The sequence below is a fragment of the Carassius auratus genome, chromosome 25 (assembly GCF_003368295.1).
Source record: "Carassius auratus strain Wakin chromosome 25, ASM336829v1, whole genome shotgun sequence".
NCBI lineage: Eukaryota > Metazoa > Chordata > Actinopteri > Cypriniformes > Cyprinidae > Carassius > Carassius auratus.
In genome coordinates, this window is record NC_039267.1 from 1,675,609 (window position 1) to 1,697,786 (window position 22,178).

Genomic DNA, 22,178 nt, shown 5'->3' on the forward strand with positions numbered 1-22,178 from the left:
TGTGTATTAAATGTCGCTCCATCTGAAAGCACACGATGGAGATTTACTGTAGTATTAACTTCACTGACGAGATGAGGATGACAATCACATGGGATTCATCATACAGCTCTGGTAGATGAGGAAAACTGGGATGTGGGGTGTCTTCAGAGCGACGCATTACTGTCTAGAGTGTGTGGAATGGTGCGCTGTGATTGGTTGAGAGGATATATTGCATTATGCAGAAAAGGGAGACTGGGATTTGTCAGTGTTTGGAAAATAAAGGAGAAAACATGAGAAACTGTAAAATTTAAAATTCACTCTTCAATACCTACCAGATACCAGATTTATGATATTTATTTATTTATTACTGACCCTAAACCAGATTTAAACTGTTTAGTTTTCCCAACATATTTAGTGTTTATAAAATATTGAAACAAATGTTATGCATCCAACAGGACTGTTAGTAGACTCTGTCCATGTGTGTATGGTACGTATCATTTATCTAACACTTCTGTTGGCAAAACAGACATGGTCAACAGCTCAAAATGACCACGAGTGAGATCATGTGTTGGTATGGCCAAAATATAGGTCCATCATAATAATCTAAAATCATGTAAATGTGTGAAATCACAGAGTACAAGTGACTTACACTGATTCCAGATGCTGATCCGATCAGGATTTGAAGTCACAATGATGATGCTCTGTGTGTTTGGTTGGTCATGAGCGCTGTTATTCTTCAGTCAGTGCTGCTGATTTCTCTGCAGTGTTGTTAAATCAAACACAGAGCCTCACTGAACACGTGGATTTATTGCATCGTCTCTCCAAACCAACCCTAAATGCAGAAGACATCAAGTGACGTGATCAAATGTTTGGTTTCAGTGTGTTTGTGTGTGAACAGCTTGAGCTCTTCTCTTGTGTTGTGTTTGGAAACACACACACACACACACACACACACACACACTCGGCGTCTGTCGCTGGCAGTCGTCTGACCCGCTCTGTCCCAGACAGACGGAGGACTTGTTAATTGACTTCATCATAGAGACGAGGAACTGGAGCAGTGGATGATTGTGAGAAAGTGTTTGTTCTGTTTAATCTCTAAATGCTTTCAGAGCATTGATCTGGTAAAACTAAAATGTTAATTATGTAAATTAAAATAAAATAAGCATAACCTGAATAAAAAAATATATATATACTTTCTATATATATTTTTTTTTTACTGGAATACTAAAGTAAAACATACTTAATATTATTTTTTTTATTGAAATAAAATAAATTATAACTGAAATAAAATAAAATATAACATGAAATACAATCATTTGAAAAAGTATTCTTTTCAACACTTCGATTTTCATTTAGTTTAAGCTAAAGTACTACAACAACTAAAACTGTTAAAACATTTAATTTAAATAAAATGCATTTTAACTGAAATCAAAATGAAATTGAATATAATGTTAATGTGTTTTATTTTAGTTAGGTTCCAAGGCAACATTGCTAACTTTCATTGAGTTTTATTTAAAAGAAAAAAAAAGTGAAGAGGAAAAAAATATTATGTACAGTAGTTAATCAGGCATTTCTCAGTCATTTTTCTCTGGTGTGTTTTTCTGATGTTTGTGTTTCTCGGCTGTGTTTCTCGGGTGTGTTTCTCAGGGCGTGTTTCTCGGCTGTGTTTCTCGGCTGTGTTTCTCGGGCGTGTTTCTCGGGGCGTGTTTCTCGGCTGTGTTTCTCGGGTGTGTTTCTCAGGGCGTGTTTCTCGGCTGTGTTTCTCGGCTGTGTTTCTCGGCTGTGTTTCTCCGGCGTGTTTCTCGGCTGTGTTTCTCGGGCGTGTTTCTCGGGCGTGTTTCTCGGCTGTGTTTCTCGGCTGTGTTTCTCGGCTGTGTTTCTCCGGGCGTGTTTCTAGGGTGTGTTTCTCGGGCGTGTTTCTCGGGCGTGTTTCTCGGGGCGTGTTTCTCGGGCGTGTTTCTCGGGGCGTGTTTCTCGGGGCGTGTTTCTCGGGCGTGTTTCTCGGGGTGTGTTTCTCGGCTGTGTTTCTCGGGCGTGTTTCTCGGGGCGTGTTTCTCGGCTGTGTTTCTCGGGCGTGTTTCTCGGGCGTGTTTCTCGGGGCGTGTTTCTCGGCTGTGTTTCTCGGGCGTGTTTCTCGGCTGTGTTTCTCGGCTGTGTTTCTCGGCTGTGTTTCTCGGGTGTGTTTTCTCGGCTGTGTTTCTCGGCTGTGTTTCTCGGCAGTGTTTCTCGGCTGTGTTTCTCGGCAGTGTTTCTCGGCTGTGTTTCTCGGGCGTGTTTCTCGGGGCGTGTTTCTCGGGGCGTGTTTCTCGGGTGTGTTTCTCGGCTGTGTTTCTCGGCTGTGTTTCTCGGCTGTGTTTCTCAGGGCGTGTTTCTCGGCTGTGTTTCTCGGGTGTGTTTCTCGGGTGTGTTTCTCGGGTGTGTTTCTCGGGGCGTGTTTCTCGGGTGTGTTTCTCGGGTGTGTTTCTCGGGCGTGTTTCTCGGCTGTGTTTCTCGGCTGTGTTTCTCGGGGCGTGTTTCTCGGGTGTGTTTCTCGGGTGTGTTTCTCGGGCGTGTTTCTCGGGGCGTGTTTCTCGGGTGTGTTTCTCGGCTGTGTTTCTCGGCTGTGTTTCTCAGGCGTGTTTCTCGGCTGTGTTTCTCGGCGTGTTTTCTCGGGCGTGTTTCTCGGGTGTGTTTCTCGGGCGTGTTTCTCGGCTGTGTTTCTCGGGTGTGTTCTCGGGGCGTGTTTCTCGGGCGTGTTTCTCGGGGCGTGTTTCTCGGCTGTGTTTCTCGGCGCGTTTCTCGGGGCGTGTTTCTCGGCTGTGTTTCTCGGGGCGTGTTTCTCGGGGCGTGTTTCTCGGGGCGTGTTTCTCAGGGCGTGTTTCTCGGCTGTGTTTCTCGGGCGTGTTTCTCGGCTGTGTTTCTCGGGCGTGTTTCTCGGGCGTGTTTCTCGGCTGTGTTTCTCGGGCGTGTTTCTCTGGGCGTGTTTCTCGGCTGTGTTTCTCGGCTGTGTTTCTCGGGTGTGTTCTCGGCTGTGTTTCTCGGCTGTGTTTCTCGGGGCGTGTTTCTCGGGGCGTGTTTTCTCGGGGCGTGTTTCTCAGGGCGTGTTTCTCGGCTGTGTTTCTCGGGCGTGTTTCTCAGGGCGTGTTTCTCGGCTGTGTTTCTCGGGCGTGTTTCTCGGGCGTGTTTCTCGGCTGTGTTTCTCGGGCGTGTTTCTCGGGCGTGTTTCTCGGCTGTGTTTCTCGGCTGTGTTTCTCGGGTGTGTTTCTCGGGCGTGTTTCTCGGCTGTGTTTCTCGGGCGTGTTTCTCGGGCGTGTTTCTCGGGGCGTGTTTCTCGGGGCGTGTTTCTCGGGTGTGTTCTCGGGTGTGTTTCTCGGTGTGTTTCTCGGGTGTGTTTCTCGCGGGCGTGTTTTCTCGGGGCGTGTTTCTTCGGGTGTGTCTCTCAGGGCGTGTTTCTCGGGTGTTTCTCGGCTGTGTTTCTTGGGGCGTATTTCTCGGCTGTGTTTCTCGGGGCGTGTTTCTCGGGTGTGTTTCTCGGGGCGTGTTTCTCGGGTGTGTCTCTCAGGGCGTGTTTCTCGGGTGTTTCTCGGCTGTGTTTCTTGGGGCGTATTTCTCGGCTGTGTTTCTCGGGTGTGTTTCTCGGGCGTGTTTCTTGGGTTTTTCTCGGCTGTGTTTCTCGGCTGTGTTTTCTCGGCTGTGTTTCTCGGGGCGTGTTTCTCGGGGCGTGTTTCTCGGGGCATGTTTCTTGGCTGTGTTTCTCGGGTAGAAGTATTATCTCCAGCACGTGTGTTCAGATCAGGGTTGCCAGGTTTTCACAACAAATCCTGCCCATTTGCTTCTCAAAACTAGTCCAAAAGTAGCCCAATCGCGTTTCCAGGAGGTTCCCTGATAAAAATTGCTTTCCGGGGTTAAAATTTAAGTTTTATGGCATGGTTCCCTTGGTAAACTTTGCATTTTAGGGGCTAAATATCACGTTATTTCTATTGGGGTCATTTCCACCCGCGGACATGAAAAACTTACCACAGACTTGGCAACACTGGTTGGCATTTACTACACCGAGCTGTAATTCACTGACAATCTACACAAAATCGATTTTAAAATCGGAGGCGATTCTTTGTGGATTTTGAAAGCGATTTTGTGTTAGTTGTCGGTGAATTACGGCTCTGTGTAGTAACTGCCGCTCCACCTGAACCAGTGTTGCCAAGTCTGCGGTTGTTTTTCATGTCCGCGTTTTGAAGCAACCCCAATACCAATAAGCATTTTTTTTTTTATCTGGGAACCTCCCGGAATCGCGATTAGTTTTGGACTAGTTTTGAGAAGCACCGGGGCAGGATTTGTTGTGAAAACCTGGCAACCCTGATCTGAACACATTTGCTGGAGATAATACTTCTAATTAATGGAGCGTCTTTACTGATGCGATGTGCATGAACATCGCGTTCGATTTTTTTGCACAGCCCTAACTGTCCCATTTAAATAAATAAAAATGGAAAATGGAATTGGGTGTTTCTCGGCTGTGTTTCTCGGGTGTTTTTCTCGGTTGTGTTTCTAGGGTGTTTTTCTCGGGTATGTTTGTTTGACGGCGCATCTCTTCCTCTGTTGGTTGTGTCTGGGTCTCTGTGGGATTCCCTGGTGTGTTAATAAGCAGATGGTCTGTGCTGTTACGGCAGATCTCTGCGCTTCTGTATCTGCTCTGACATTTCCACAAATGTTAGTACTATCAGAACAGAATAGCTTTATCACCTGTGAGTGATGCAGGGATACGGGACTCATAGCAGACCCTCTGCGGCCGCCCTGATAAGACACCGGGTGACAGAGGGCATGATGGGACGCGTCTGGCTGAAGAGCATGATAAAAGAGGGAGGACAAAAGAGACCTGAGTCCATTTACATCTCCTCACACGGAGAGAATCCAATACAGGAATGACAAAAGAATTGTGAACACTCACAAAAATGTGGTGTGGAGACACTCAGAAGATAATTACAAAGATATTACATGAAACAGCATTGAATTAAACTTCTGCGAAGTAGAAAGACCGAGACTGGGCACTCTTTCATAATCTATATTTTATTTACAATTTTAAAAATAAAATTATATATATATATATATATATATATATATATATATATATATATATATATTTATATATTTATATATATATAATATTCTGTGCATAAATCTGGTTAGGATAGTATTTTTGTAAATGTGTTTCTGTCTGAATCATGTTTTAGGTCATTCAGGGCATGATGGGTAGAAAAATAAATGATAATTTATTAATTTATAATTAATTATAATTATTAAATAGATCATTTATAATTAAATATAAATAATATAATAATATAAATCAAATAAACATATACACGTTTGTTTATACACATTTTATACATGTATAAAATAAAATATACTATGAATAATTTAAATAATAATAATAATAATTGAAATAAAGTTGAAATAAAATTAAATATAAATATTAGATGGCAAACAAAGTTAAAATTGTTTCCAGAGATAAAATAAAATAACAGAACAGAAATAATATAATAGTTAAAAATGATAGTTAAAGTAATACAATTACTAAAACTAAACCATAAATATAATATATTAAGACTAAATATAAAAGAATATATATAATAAAAAATAACCACAAGAGCACATTACAAAACTGGTAAAAATTAAAATATAAAAATATACAAATATTATAAACAATTTGAAATATTTAGAAATAGTATATAAATAAATAATATATATAAATATTAGAATGTGGCCTTGACAACAGTCAGTTCAGATCTGAAATCATATCCGTTTGTGATGTGAAGGGACTGTTTGAGAGCTGAATAATGTGTGTGATATGAGGGAATAACACACACGGACACACACACACAGACATACACACACACACACACACACACACACACACACACAGACATACACACACACACAGAAATATATACACACACACACACACACACTGACACACAGACACACACACACACACACAGGGAAATACACACACACACAGAGACACACAGACACACACACAGAGACACACACACACACACACTTGACTTGACTTTAACGAGTCGCTCCTCAATGCAGGAGCACAAAGGCTTCTGGGAAAGCCATGTTTTGTCTGAATGAGATCCAGTGTTGTGCTCATGTGTGAACGTAATTAATTCAGAAGAGTGATATGGTTTGATTCTTCCTTCTTTAATAAACGAGCTGTTTGTGTCGGATCTCATCTGTGTCTCTCGTTCCTCTTCCTGTCTGACGTCTGGCCCTCAGGAAGAGGAATCGTGTGTTAGTGTCGCCATGGAAACTGGAGCTAAACACAAACGTGTCAGATTCCCGCCATAAACAACACAGCTGTCAATCACAGGAATGATTGACAGGAGAAGACCGTATGACGATGATTGACCTTACACTGAATCATTTACTCAACTTTCATCTCAATTAATATATTCATGAGCCACACTGATCAGACGAGTACGACAGACCTGTACTTTATAATAGTTTATGATGATTTATTAGGATTGCTTTCTGGTGTTGTTTTACTGTTATATACTTGTGTCTGATGAATTTTACCATAACTTTTCTAGTTCATGTTTCTAATCGGCTGTTAAAAGGAGTGACTTCCTTATTATGTTTTAGTGACATTTTAATGTGTGATTATTATAAAAAATAAAAATGTGTGAACCTTTTTAATTTTTTATGTGTGAACCTTTTTAATTTAATTTTTTAAAGCCTAACCCTAAAATAAATTATTAGATGAAAATATAACTGAAATATAACAATAAAATATTTAATTTAATGTTTTAAATAATAAGAGGTAAAGTAAAAAAGATGAATAAATCTAAATAAAATAAATACATTTGTTAAATAAAATAAAATATTACATGGAAAAATTAAGAAACTTGAAATGAAAAGTGTTACCTTGATAACTAAATGAAATAAAATAATGTAATACTTAATAAAATATCTCAAATGACTATTACAAATATTTTTGTTAATTAAAATAAACCTGAAATTACATAAAATATATATTGAAATGTTGCCTTGTTAAAATAAGTTATTTAGCTATTTAGATGGTTAAATCTAAATATTTCAACGACAAAAAAAATTTAAAATGACAAGAGCACAAAACAGAAGTGCTAACATTAAAATGAAAAATAAAAAGCCAGTTGAGAATGTGTCTAGTTATTATAACACTGTGTGTGTGTGTGTGTGTGTGTGTGTGTGTGTGTGTGGGCGTCTGCAGCACTGATCGATCTCACACACACACACACACACACACACACACACACCTGATCTGAGGGGAAACACCTCCATCTGCAGATCTCACACACCTGCAGGGCATTGTGGGAAATAACCCAGCCCACACACACATGAGTTATTCTGTTCGAGCACTGCTCCTGATCAGGACTTTACTAACCACAGAGCGAGTCGAACTAAAAACATCACTATAAATACAACTTTAGTTAAGTTTCCAAGACATTGTTTCTCACTAAGACTAAATAAACTCAAACACACACAAAACAGAAATCTATAATTAAACATATAATTACAAAAAGGCATGATTAAGACTTTAAATTAAAGAAGGTACAAAAACATATATAATATAATTTGATTTATATAAATAAATAAAACATTGATTTAAAAAACTTGATTATATAAATAAAAATGTATTACAATAATAACATTTAATTTATAAATAAATTAACAGTTTGCTTTGTATAAATTAATACATTTTGATAAAAAATAAATACTATTTGATTTAAATATATTTGTTAAAATTACAAAATGAAAATAAGATAAATAAATTTGATTAAAATAAATAACTTGATTTAAATAAATATATTTAATTAGAATACTATTCTAATAAATTAATTGCATTTTGTAATAAAATATAAATAAATTAAAAATGATAAAAAATAAATTAGATTTAAATACATCTAACAGTATTTAATTATAATGGTACAATGATGTAACAAAATAGTGTACTTTTCAAACAGTCTAAAATTCTACAAATAATTATAATTATAGCTTTTTAGATGGGTCTTTATTCATGAAGATATATATACACACTGTCTGTCGTTCAGTTTCAGTGTGTGTGTGTGTGTGTGTGTGTGTGTGTGTGTGTTGATTCAGGATGATTTCAGTGTGTTGCATCACGTCTCTGTGCAGGTGTGAACACACTCAGGACACACACACACACACACACACACACACACACACTCTTCATCATCTTCACTCTGATTCCTTCCTCTGTGTCAGTGATTCAGTGACAGGGTTATTAGAGATCACTTACAGAACATTAACTGGAACAGTGCTCAAATAAATCAAACTAAATAACAACAAAACAGGAGAAGAAACAAGACTAAACAGATGATTCAAATTTAAAGAAAATATTAAAAATTAAAAAAACATAATTCAACATTATCTAAAATAATAATAACAAAAAAATTTTTGTTAATCGAAACAAAATATGCTGTGTGACAAAAAAAGTTGTAATATATTTTTTGATAAATAAATTATAATACATAATACAAATGACTAACTAAAATTTAAATTAGAACAAAAAAATATAAAAATAAAAATTGTATGCAAATTATTTACAAAAAAACTAAAACCATAAAAATTGGGGATAAAAAAAGTTAACTGAAATAAAGTAATTCAGCTAAAACATAAAAATAAAAAATGTTGCCATGACATTTTTTTCATAATTTATTTTATGGTTTTGATAGACAGTTATTTCTTTGCTGAAAATCAACGTTAAATAATGTTAATCATGTTCATGTTATGATTATTTCATCAAAAGACTACTTCAGACCGTATTTTTCGGACTGTAAGTTGCATTTATTCAGAACCAAGTTAAAACATGACCGTCTCCAGCCGCTAGAGGGCGCTCTATGTGTTCAGTGTAGACTACAGGAGAACTGAGCAGCACAGAGCGCCCTCTGGCGGCTGGAGACGGTCATGTGAACTCTTAGTTAATTTCTCTTGGTTCATGTCAAATTAATTTTTAATAAATAAGTCGCACCTGACTATAAGTCGCAGGACCAGCCAAACTATGAAAAAAAGTGTGACTTTTAGTCCGGGAAATTCGGTGCATGAATCTTACTGAACTAAAGCAAAGCCTCAGTTAGTTCAGCTGAGATCAGGATCAGATTCACCTGATGATGATGATGATGATGATGATGATGATGAAGCTACAGCAGATGGAGGAGATGAACTGAACAGATTCAGATAGAGCACGAGTTCAGCTGCTGATTCAGTGAGTCAGTGATTCAGTGAGTCAGTGAGAGTTTGAACACTGACTCGTGTGAATCGTGTGTGATGGAGGATGATGGGGTCAGAGGACTGTCACAGCAGCTCTGTGTACACTGCCTCATGAGCAGTGCATTGTGGGTAATGGCTCCTCTGCTGTGTTTCCTCCAGCTGAGTTTGTTCATCATCTTCAGATCTGTTCTGTGATCTATAGATGCCCCAAACATGTTCATCCTCTTGTCTTTAAATGTAAAAGATGGATATATATGAATAAATACCAAATTTAGACTCATTGAAATAGGCATACTCTCTATACTATAACAATTTAAAATATTAATATTAAAATATTATTTGGACATTTTTTATTTTCTATTAAGTTTCTATTTAGTAATTGTTTTTAATAGTGCAATGCTAAATGTATTTATTTATTGATCAGATTTTTATTGTTTAATTATATTATATATTATATTATAATATATATTAATATATCTGTAAGTGTCATTTTAAAATTTTACATTTATTTTAATTAAATAATTAAATTATGTAAATATAATTATTTTCTATTTGATCTGTTATATATATATATATATATATATATATATATATATATATATATATATATATACCTTTAATACTTATTTGAATATAATTATATAATAAAATGATAAAATAAAATTTAATAATATTTATTTCTACTTGCTATAATACTGCAATGTTAAATTAATTAATTTATTACTCATTTTTATTTTTTATTGTTTTTATTTACTTAGCAATATTTATCTTTCAATGTAATTTTAATTATTTATATTAAATTAATTAAATTAATTTATTTCAGTGAAATGTTAATTTAATTATTAGCTTGAATACTTATTTGAATATCTTATTATAATTTATATTTTTATCAAAAGGGTTTAAAATATATTTAAATTGTTTTAGTATAATTGTATGCGTAGCATTTGTTGTTTTAATATAGTATTAATTATTTTAATGTCATTATATTTTTCAGCATTTGTTATTTTAACAGTTTTCATTGTATATTTATTATATTATTTAGTATATCATTATTTATTAGTTATAATTATTTATAAGTTATTTACTTAAATATTTTAATATTTAATAATTTTAATATAATTGGATAATTATTTATTTTAATTAATTTAATAACTGTCCTATATTTATGTATGTTTAACGTAATCAATATAATGAATATTTAATATAACTGTATTTAGTTTAGTATAATTTCTTACTTTATTTGTATTCTCTCGGTCTCTCTCGAGACTCTGTCTCTGGTGCATGCTGGGGGTTTTGTGGTGAGAGAGAGTGGCGTTTAGTGAGAACTGATCTGATCAAAACTCTCGTTCTCGTGGCCGTGGGAGATGAGGTAGGGTTTGAAAGCTCCCGAATGAATAAAGCGGTTGTTGTATTTGTAAAAGAGAAAAGCGCTGCTCTATGTTGATTGAGAATGGTATTGTCATACGTGATAATCTTGTGCAGGTTACTCCGCTTCATGCACCTTCTAGCAAAATCATGATTTCAAATCTCCCGCCTTTCATTTCTAATGAGGCGTTGGAACGTGAATTAGTGAGACTCGGTAAGTTTGCTAGCGAGTCTAGAACGATCTCTTTAGGTTGTAAACATCCGTCTTTAAAACATGTGCAGTCTTTTAGAAGACAAGTGTACATGTTTTTGGACTCTCCAGAAAATACTTGGGATGTTTCTTTCCGTGTAAAACATGAAGGGAGATCTTATATGGTTTATGCAAGTACTGGTCATTTGAGATGTTTTATTTGTGGTGACGTAGCGTGTCCACCAGTGTCTGTCAGCTGAGTACAGCGCTAGTGACGTCACTCGCAGCGGGAATGCTGAGAACCCCACAGCTGGTGAATGACGTCATTGAGCAAAGGAACGATAATGGTGAAGAATCGGAGCGGGTTATTAACGTGTACAGGCAATGATAGCATTGATGCCATGTCTGATGATACAGATTCACAGGGGCATCTCCTTATATCCCCTTGAGGAAATAAATCACTTTTTGGATGATACTTTTGGCAAACAGGTGAATGTTAAAGATGTTTTCCCAGATATTGACAAGTTTGTTAGATCTGTCACAGTCTTTCAAAAAACGGTTGGTTTTGATATTTTGAGTGAAAAGAAGCGTTTTCGACTAAAGAAGCATCTTACAGTGATAAGAAAATGTAGGAAAGGAAAAAAACGTTCTTAAACTGATCAGGAATGCATCACATGGGTTTCTTTTCCTTTTCTTCTTCTGTTATGTCTGTCTTTTCTCCTTTTAAATACATGTATGGCTAGTTTGAGGCTAGGCTCCATTAATGTTAATGCTGGGAGGGATAGACATAAACGTGATTTGCTATTAGAAAGCATACAGCTAAAAAGACTAAATGTTGTATCGCTTCAGGAAACTGATAGTGATGTAGATAATGAAGGGGCAACAAATACTTAGTCATGGGACAAATCTTAGTGAGTCTTTTTTCTCCAGAAACTAGAGTTAATATTTGAAGTTCTGAAGAAGTTATAAAAGGTCGTCTTGTCTTAGTGAAGGTTGAAATTGAAGGGTTCATAAATGTGTATGTATCAAATGTGGGACATGAGAGAATGAAGTTTTTTCAGATGTAGAATTCAGAAACGAATGGTCTGTCTCCGTCTGCCTGATGAAGGGTCACCACTGACACTGCAGAAATACACCTTCATGCAGTGGATCTTATATATACCACAGAACATTGTGATCTGGACTGTGCTGAACAGTTCTTTAAAGGTCTTCCTAAATTGGACTCTGATTCTAAGACTGCCTTGGACTCTTTTTTAATGTTTGATGAACTTCCATCTGCTGCACAGCTCAGCTCGGGACGTTCCCCTGCTGCTGATGGGCTGATCTCTGTTGAAGTTGGTGTACTGTGGGCTATTCCCAGATGAAGCAGGTTAGTGTTGGTGTGTTTCCTCTGGAGATGTGTCCTGGTTCTCACACAATGAAGACATCTGGAGTCTCTGCTTTCCTCGAGAGGAAGCACTCCTTTATAAGAGCTGATCAGGTTATCTCATCTGTTATCTCTGGATCATGTGTTTGGCTGGATCAGCAGTACATGACTGAACAGAAGCGTCTCCTCTCCTGGTCTGTACACACTTCATCCTCATTCAGTCAGCAAACCCTCGCTCCGATCTGATGATGAACACATCAGTATCACATCACTCGTCTTCACCGGGATTATAGTGTTGAAGAAACGCTGGTAGTTCCTCCATCATTCACAAAACCGCTTTACCAAGACATATATATATATGGGAGAAAGTCTTGGTAAAGCAGTTTTCTGAATAACAATTTTATTTATTTATTGTAGTCATTCAAATGCTATAATAGTTTTTATTCATATATTTAATTAGTTTTATTTTTTGTATTTTTTTTGTTTTCATATGAAGTCTTTTTTTGAATGCGTGTAAGATTTTAAATAATTTAATTTCTGTTTTATTTTTTGTCATTTTAGTAAATTAAGTAAATGAAATGAAAATGAAAAATGCATTTAGTTGGTTTTATTTTTTTGTTTAATATTATTATTGTTATTATTATTTTCAATATGTCCATAGTTTTTTATTTTTGTTTCTTGTCTAGTTTGAGTTATTTTCATACAGCAGAGGAGCAATGTTAAAAGATGACACGCCCCCATCTGTCATTGGTCGGTCAAGCAGATAGCCCCGCCCACTCTCACTCCATTGGTTGATTCAGTAGTTGACATTAGCTGCTCAAACAAATCAGAATCAAAATTTTCAGTGTCTTTTTAGAAGTCATTTCTTTTTATTTTCATCTATAATGAACCAATCCAATGAATTCATCATGAAGTGCTGAGTACAGTAGAATAACATGAATATAATCAGCACTGCAGCTCAAACTCTGATGATCCAGACACAGGGAGAATGAAGAGACACACAGCTCTTGGGATCAGCAGAACGAGGCTCTGAAGCGTTCCTTTCTCATGTAATGTGTGTCATTAACAGCCAATCAGTGTCCTGTGAGACTCAGTCTGCTCAGTTCAGTCATGAGCAGTTAATTACAGATCACTGATTAATAGACACGCTCAGATCTCTGCAATAGAGAAATAAACTGAATGTGGATTAAATACACTCACCAAGTACCATCAATAAGTCATATTTACCCATGTTCATGCTAACCAGGGTTATTTTAGTGAAATAAAATTAATATTGCAAAAAAAAAAAACATTATTTTAAGTAAAATATAAAAAAGATTTAATTTGCCAATGCAACATTTGCCATTTCAACTTGTACTAAGATAACAAAACTGAAATAAAAAATAACAAAAAATGAATAACAAATCAATTTAAATGGAAAAAACACCTACTAAAAATAACATTATTATAACATTATTACAGGTATTTTTTGTGTGGACTTCAGTGTCACTAAAATATCAGTCTTTAACTGAATAAATGTAATTGTTTTCTCAATGAACAGAAATGCTGATTCCAAGCTATTTCATGAATGCATTTCAAAAATGAAAATGAATGCTTGCAAACAATTGAACTATACTATGCTTTTTTAAGTGCAGAAATCTGACCGGTTAATTTCTCAACTAACAAATATGGATCTCATTAAGTTTATTACTTTGTTAAAATGGTGAGATCCAAATGCATGAAAATTTTAATCTAATTCATCATTCCTTCATTTAGGATTTCTTTCCTAGAAACACAAAAGGAGATGTTTAGCAGGATGTTCACGCTCTTTTCTACATTCATAGAGATCAAAATGTGAATTCTGAGTAGGGCTGCAAATCGATTAGTTGTGATTAATTGATTCAAAATAAAACTTTATGTTTACAATGTATATGTATAGATAAATACACATGTGTATATGCACTGTAACCTTATGTAAATACTCACACACACACATAGTATGAAAACATTATTATTTAAAATCGATTAATCCCATCTAATGTGTTCGCAGCCTGACTGTGTTTGTGAGTGTTTCACACTGAAGTCAGTGAGTAAGTGTGTTTCAGGTGAACGGGAGGGATCTGTCCAGAGCCAGTCATGAGGAGGCGGCCGAGGCTTTACGCAGCGCTAAAGACCCCATCGTGGTGCAGGTGCTCCGGCGGACCCCTCGGCCCCGGGGTCAAGGGTCAGCGCAGGACGTCCAGCTGGTGGACGTGTGCACGCAGACGGAGATCACCTTCGAGCACATCATGGCTCTGGCCAAACTGCGTCCGGCCACACCACCGGTGCCGGACATCTGCCCCTTCCTCCTGTCCGACAGGTGACCAACACATTCAGCAGATAGCTCATGTCTGTCCGTTTAAAACTTACCATGATTACATACGTGATGCTGAGTCTTTTACAACAGTTCAAGAAACAAAAAAACAAACTGCCTATTTATGCTCTATTTCGACAACAACAAAGGTTTAAAACACAGGCACAGCTCTGTTTTGAGTCTCTGAGCAGCATGACAGTGATTCGTTCCTGAATCTGAATCAACCGTTTAAATGATTCGGTTCAATCACAATGACTCACTTATTGACACTGGCTTGCTGCCACCTACTGGCCGTTTTAATTCCACATTTAACGTATTTTAATTTGATCAGTCTTCAGTGTTTTTTGTTTAATATATCAAAACATTTATGCATTAGTAACTGCAGATGAAACGCTGTGCATTAAACGGTGTGTAAATCTAAATCCCACTTCAGACGCAGCTTCTGTGTTTCCTCTGCAGTGCAAAGAGGAATTGTTCTGATATTTATTTGCCTGTTAAACCCCCAAATGTCTTATTATTGTAATTCACTGATTAAATGTAAGAATTTGACTTGCAAACTTTTAGAAAAATGGCTTTTTAAAGTTAAGAATTCCCATAAAAGGTCAAAATCAATTTAAACTTATTGGAAATGATACATTTCTATCAGTGTGAACTGACCATCACACAGAATAAGAGAATATCAAAAACTTTAGAAGTATAAGATACCAGCACAATAATACACTGAGCGAAATGTAGTTTAATTATCATTATTGATAAGATCCCAGGAAATATTGAGATATTATTTGTGTGTCACCCATACTGGAAGCTCAAGACAAATCCTAGTGTGTGGAAACACAATCTTTCTGATTCTGAAAACGTTGAGGGAACGTTGTTTCTGAATGTTTCTTATCATGATTGTAATGTTATTTAAAGGTTACAAAAATGTTTATGACACTGCACCAACTTCACTTTCACCCAAATAATAGCATTTTCAAATAATTTATTTTCTGTTGAAATGTCCAGTTTTACTTTCGTTATTAGAATTTTACTTAAAGGTTACAACAGCATTCTACTACTGTAAATATAAATGATTTCAACATTCATTTAAAATCGCGTAATGATTAAAAACGGTATTTACAGGTTAGGAAAACATTTCTTCAATGCTCTGCTAACTTTTCCACCTAAAATATCGTATTATTGAATGTTTATGTTTAATATTCTACCAATGTTCAAATGTCCAGCGTTCTTGTGTTTAGATGGTTATTTGAAGGTTACATACAAACGTTTGGTAGAACATTCCGGTGTGAAGAACATGAGGTTTTCTGGACTGGTTCACAGGAGTATCTGGGTTTCTCCTCAGGAGACGCAGGGCCGGCTGCAGTGCATGCTGGGAAGTTAATTGAAAGCGTCTGAGGCGCAGAGCGGTGGTTAGGGAGGTAATTAATGCCGTGGATAATTCATAGTCTAAATTTGTCACCCGCTCAAGATCCAGGTTTAGTTTCTGAACTCTCTTTGGTGCGCCGTGTGCTGATGTGGGCTTTCTGATTTCCTTTGTTCTTCCAGACAAAAGCGTTCAGGGATTCTCGTGAATGTTGTTGTTGTAATAGTGCCTGGAAATATGCATTATTCAGGAATAATTTACAGTAATCTCACCCTTAAGGACCGTTCAGCATTTAGATGAGTGGGTGGATGAAAGAAATGGATAGATACTGTAGTAAATGGAGTAGATTCAGTACATTTGTGTGAAAAGATCTGAATCCAGTGATCAGGCTGCTTCAGCATCATTGCTCAGCTCGCTTTATAGAGTCAGCACACAGATGATAAACCACCTGACTGTACCAGAGACGCTAGCACACGCTAATGAACAGCATCAGCCGTGAGCAGAAGAAAACACAGACACGCACGCGAGTCACGCGGAGGACAGCAGACGAGATCATAGAGATGAAGGAGACTCGGAGCAGACGCACACGACACATCTGAGCTGAAGATGCATGATGTGTGTTTGTGTCTCCATCGGCTGACTTCTGCAGTCTCTGCGCTCGTTCTTCACCACATGTGACGCCTGAACTCTTCCTGAGCTCCAGAGCTCGTATTATTATATAACCTCATATTATATTATTGAGACCTTTAGTAGCATTTTACTGCTGTATCTCATGAGATGGGAATTTATAAAACGCATTCATGGAATGTTTCTCATTCATAACCTCTGGAGGACAATATTTGTCTGAGATACAACTATTTGAAAATCTGGAATCTGAGGGAGCAAAAACATCTAAATATTGAGAAAATCATCTTTAAAGTTGTTCATATGAAGTTCTCAGCAATGCATATTAATAATCAAACATTAAGTTTTGATATATTTACGGTAGAAGATTTACTAAATATCTTTGTGGAACATGATCTTAATATCCTAATGATTTTTGTCATAAAAGAGAAAAGTATAATTGTGACTCATACAATGAATTGTTGGTTATTGCTACAAATATAGCCCAGAGACTCGAGACGTTTGTGCTCCAGAGACACATATTTTTATTCTCTGGGATGAATCAGTGTAAAAACAAATCACATGATGAAACACTCAAACTGAAAACAGACTAGAGTTAAAACGGCTGATTCAGATTAAACTCGGAGTCAGTGCAAACGTGTCCACAGATGAAGGCAACTGAATTATGTCTCATCTTGTCACATGGCAGATAAAGCAAGACAAATGTTGCTAAAAAAACACTAAATGAATGTACCACCAGAAATATCTATGAAATTATTAAAAACGTCACTCAGTATTTATATTTAGTCATTTTGCAGATGCTTTTATCCAAAACAAAATTTGGGGGACTCTTCTTAAAGAGGCAAACAGACACACGAAGTGCTCGTAATACCAAGGTTTAGACACTGTTCAAATGAGTACAAGCCAGAAAGAGAAGGAACAAATAAAATGTGTATATATATATATATATATATATATGTGTTGAAAGAGATGAGTTTTCATCTGTTGCTTGTAGATTGTCAGGGATTCATCATTCGGGATCGGGATGGGAAGATCTTTCACCAGTCAGGAACAGTGAAGGAGAATGTTCTGGAAAGTGATTGTGATCCTCTCTGTGATGGTCCCGTGATGTGTCGCTCACTAGTGTGTGTTCTCTGCTTAGCTGTCTCTCTCTGCACACCTTGGATCAGGAATACTCGGAGGACAACATGGCAGCGGACGGCGAGAGGAACGACGACTTCCAGTACGAGGTGAGAGCCCTTTCACCGGAGACTCACACTGAAGATATAACAGCGTCAGGCTGATCCCGGCTCATTAAACATGTGCTGACAACTCCAACATTATGAAGAAAACACTATTCTTTGAACATGCAAAATGTCCATTTTTTACATTTTTCATTTATTATTTTTTGGTTTTGTGAATGCTAAAGGAACATTCCATTTTAGAATTTAGCAAACACTACATACTGGAAAACAAGACGAAAATAACCAGATTTTTAATTGAACAGTTAAAGCAGTGCAGAATGCATTGTGGGAAGGAGCAGGTGTGATTGTTCAGGATGTATGAATGTAAGGTTTCTCTGAGAGGCGTGTGATTATTCAGCCTCTGGATGTCTGCGGATGAAATATAGATCCTCTGACTCCTGCGTGACCCCAGAAACATGTTATATATGAAAATACTGTTTCAGCTTTGAAATTACACGTTGAATTGTGTCCCTGGAGCACAAGAGCAGTCTCGAGTCTCTGGGCTATATCTGTAGAAATAGACAAGAATACAGTGTTAGGGTCAAAATTATCAGTTTTTTCCTTTAAGACAAAAATCATTAGGATATTAAGTAAAGATCATGTTCACTGAAGATATTTAGTAAATCTTCTACTGTAAATATATAAAAACTTAATGTTTGATTAGTAATATTCATTGCTAAGAGCTTAATTTAAACAACTTTAAAGATGATTTTCTCAATATTTAGATTGTTTTGCTCCCTCAGATTCCAGATTTCTAATAGTTGTATCTCAGACAGATATTGTCCTCCGAACACACCACACATCAACGGAGAGATCATTTATTCAGCTTCAGATGATGTATACATCTCAATTACACAAAACTGACCCTTAAGAGGTCACGTATTAGTGTGATAATCTCTACATAATTATTTCTCTAATATTTTAGCAATATTTTAGTGAAAATCTGCTTTTTTTTTCCTTTGTCCTACACCAAAAAATAATAATAATAACAATATTAGTTTACAGTAAATTTAAAGGAAATACAATAGTTTAATTTATATCTTGCACCAAAAATAAATAAAATAAAAGCACCTAAATGAATAAAAATAAATTTTAAAAGTAAATTCATAAACAAAACCCAAATATAAAAGTTAAATTCAAATGTAAGACCAAATGAATGAGTGAGTAATAACAAAACGTTTCAAATGAAGTCTCCATTAAAATTACACCTAAATAAATAAAAATATAAAGCAAATTCTATACCTGAAACATTACAAAATCAAAAAATAAAAGTGTTTTTAACTAAAAGAAATAAAACGTAATCTTGTTTTAAAACAAACTTGTAAATATTTGTTGTAATTTTTTTTTTGTAAATGCTTATGTAGTCATAAAATACCATTTTATTCAAGATGTCAAGTTAAATAAAAACAATTGTAAATAAAACAATTAAACAAATAAAACAATTCCCCAAATAATAATAATAAAAAATACACCAAAAAATAAAAACCAAAACATTAAAAATTGTTCTAAATTGTTTTAAATTGCTAAATCCCACATCAAAAAAATATATACAAACTGAAAAATTACAAAAATTTAAATCCTACTAAACAAACAACAAACATTTTTTTTAAAATCAGTCTTAAATGAATACATCCTTCAATAAATCCAGTGCAAAAAACTCAGTTTCCAGTGGAGTCTGTTGACTGATGTAACTGTATGTGTGTGTGTGTGTGTGTGTCTCTGCAGGAGGTGGAGCTGCTTCGACTGAGCAGTCAGGAGAAGCTGGGACTCACGCTGTGCTACAGGACAGACGAGGACGAGGACGAGGACATCTACGTCAGCGAGGTGCACCGCTCACATCACTCACACACTTCTACATGTTTCTGTTCATAATCAGTCCTGATGACACGATCACTTGTAAACCTCCATTAGAGCGACATAAACACTCACACATAACACTCAGATGTAGTTTTAGTCATTAAGTCTGATATGTGATCATAAAAGCCTTTAAAATGTCTTTAATAGTGAATTATGAAATAAATAAAAATTACTAGACTGAGTGTGACAACTAGCCCCGGTCATGTAACATCTGTACAACCAAGATTTTGTAATGTTTTTGAAAGAAGTGTCTTCTGTTCACCGAGACTACATTTAATTGATTAAAAAAACAGAGTAAAAATAGTGAAATATTATTCTGATGTAAATCATCTGTTTTCTGTGTGAATCTGTGTTAAAGTGTAATTTATTTCTGTGATGCTCCGCTGTATTTTCAGCATCATTCCTCCAGTCTTCAGTGTCACATGATCTTCAGAAATCAGAATAATATGATGCTCAAGAAACATTATCAGAATAGTTTTTTGAGCAGTACATTAGACTGACACACACACACACATCTTTCTCTGTGTGTGTGTGTGTTGAGCTCCGGCTTCATTAGAAGTCCTCTCAGATTCATCAGGTCTCTGCAGCACGACTGAATACAGATCCGTCAGCACTTACAGGCTTATTAAAATCTCCACTCCATAAAACTGAAGAGCAGAGAGCGTGATCTCCGTGAAGAACGGCCCGAGAGAGATGAAGCCCTCTTCATTCATTACTCACGTGTTCAGTGTGTGTCTCGATCTAATGAACACACAGAAGCTCAGCTCGGATCTGAGCGATCAGAAGCTTGTGTCTCTATAAAGCACAGCAGCTGCTTCTGGGAGTAAAATCACATTTAATTTCTCCACAGGAGTCTTTAAAGAAGACCTAGAAGTTGTTAATCGATTGGTTTAAGCTTCCATTAACTGTTTAACAGCAGCATTCCTAGTGAAAAACTACATTACCCATGATCCTGTGAGGCTAATTCCACCAATCAGAGACTGTGAATGACGTAATGCTGCTTACACTTTATTTTAGACTCGTTTTCTAGTATAAATATCTGAACCGTTTATAATCAAGACACCTTTACTGGAGAAGCTTAATGACTTCAGGTGTTAAGATGTTTTTTGAGAATCTGACCAAAATGAAGTGAGTTTATACTGAAAACAAGAATCTGGCTCAGAAAAATATATTTCAGGATTATTATAATTAACTAAAACTGAAACTAAAATAAAATAAAACTTCTTTTGTTACTTGAAATAAATGCTAACTGCAATAAAATACATTTTAAAATCATTTTAGTTCAGCTAGTTGCCAAGAAAGTAAATCTCATTTAGTTTGTAAAAGTAGTACTCGATGTACTAAAATAAATAAAACTGGAATAAAAATGTATAAAAACTATATAGACACATTTGAAAAAACTCAAATAAATATACCAAGAACAAAATTACTAAGACTTTATCTAAAAAAAAAAGAGAATACTAATAAAACAAATACTCACTATAACTTAGTGATAATAAAATCATTTATACAGCATATTCAATTTATAATTTAGTTTAGCAGAAAACAAGACGTGTGTGTTGATCGTATATTAGATATAAAATATTTATATGCCTAATTTGCAATAAACGAAATATATTGTTTCTATGTATAAAATCCACATCTTTAATTGAACAGTAAATAATTTCTCCATTGTTCTTAACTCAGTGATATTCGCAGTGCATCATGGGATTGTAGTTCTTTCATCACTGAAGCTGTTAAGTCTTGCATCTTTTCTGATTTTCAAATACTTTTCTTTTTAAAGTCTTTATGAGAAAAATTATTAGGAAGAAGTGGGCGGGCCCTAATGCGTTCTGATCACAGAGGAGCGAGGGATTGGCTGGAGTCTTGAAGCCTCAGCCAATCAGATCCACAGACCATAATTGTGAATGACGTGATTGATTTAGAATCTGAAATCTGCTCTTTGCTCCTCAGATCGAGCCGAACAGCATCGCTGCGAGAGACGGTCGGATCCGAGAAGGAGACCGCATCTTACAGGTGACTTCACCTTCACTCATTAACTCTGTTGTGTTCAGCAGCAGCACATTCCTCCGGCAGCTACAGGACCCGAGGGAGAGCAGGGTACGGTGTATTTTCAGCTGTGGTCTGATGCTCAGGAAAGCATCCCAAGGTGTTTCTGAGACGCTCTCCACGGACTCTGTGCTTCCCAGTAAACTCACTCTTCAGGATCATGTGCAGCAAAAACTGAAACAGTTTTCAAAAACTGAAACTTTCTAAAAGCAAGACCAGTGGGGTCAGAAATATAAAACAGGACAGAAATACTGAGGAAGAACTGTAGTAATGTAACGCTGCGCCTCATTGGCTGATGTGTGTGATTGACAGATAAATGGGCGGGACGTTCAGAACAGACAGGAAGCAGTGGCCGTTCTCTCGAATGAAGAATTCAGGAGTATTGTGCTGCTGGTCGCAAGGCCAGAAATACAGGTACACACACACACACACACACACACACATCTACCGAGTTATAAAACACACCTGCATGGCTTATGAATATTAATCATTCATTCATTAATATTCATGTTGTTTACCCAGCAGTCCATCTTACTATAAACAGGGTATTATCCTTAAAGACTTTTTTTTTTTAACTTGGCATAAAA

General features: G+C 36.2%; 2 protein-coding genes across 2 annotated transcripts in view; both read left to right on the plus strand.

The window, feature by feature from the left end:
* LOC113042956 (contactin-1a-like) overlaps positions 1–22,178 on the plus strand; it is a 551,632-nt gene that overhangs the window by 261,918 nt on the left and 267,536 nt on the right.
* Positions 1–22,178, plus strand: part of LOC113042959 (PDZ domain-containing RING finger protein 4-like) — a 41,364-nt gene that overhangs the window by 8,510 nt on the left and 10,676 nt on the right. Inside the window, exons 2-6 of the mRNA XM_026201999.1 lie at positions 14,231–14,484; positions 17,604–17,691; positions 19,411–19,509; positions 21,496–21,558; positions 21,904–22,005. Coding sequence (XP_026057784.1) covers positions 14,231–14,484; positions 17,604–17,691; positions 19,411–19,509; positions 21,496–21,558; positions 21,904–22,005 — 606 coding nt within the window. The remainder of the gene's footprint in view (positions 1–14,230; positions 14,485–17,603; positions 17,692–19,410; positions 19,510–21,495; positions 21,559–21,903; positions 22,006–22,178) is intronic.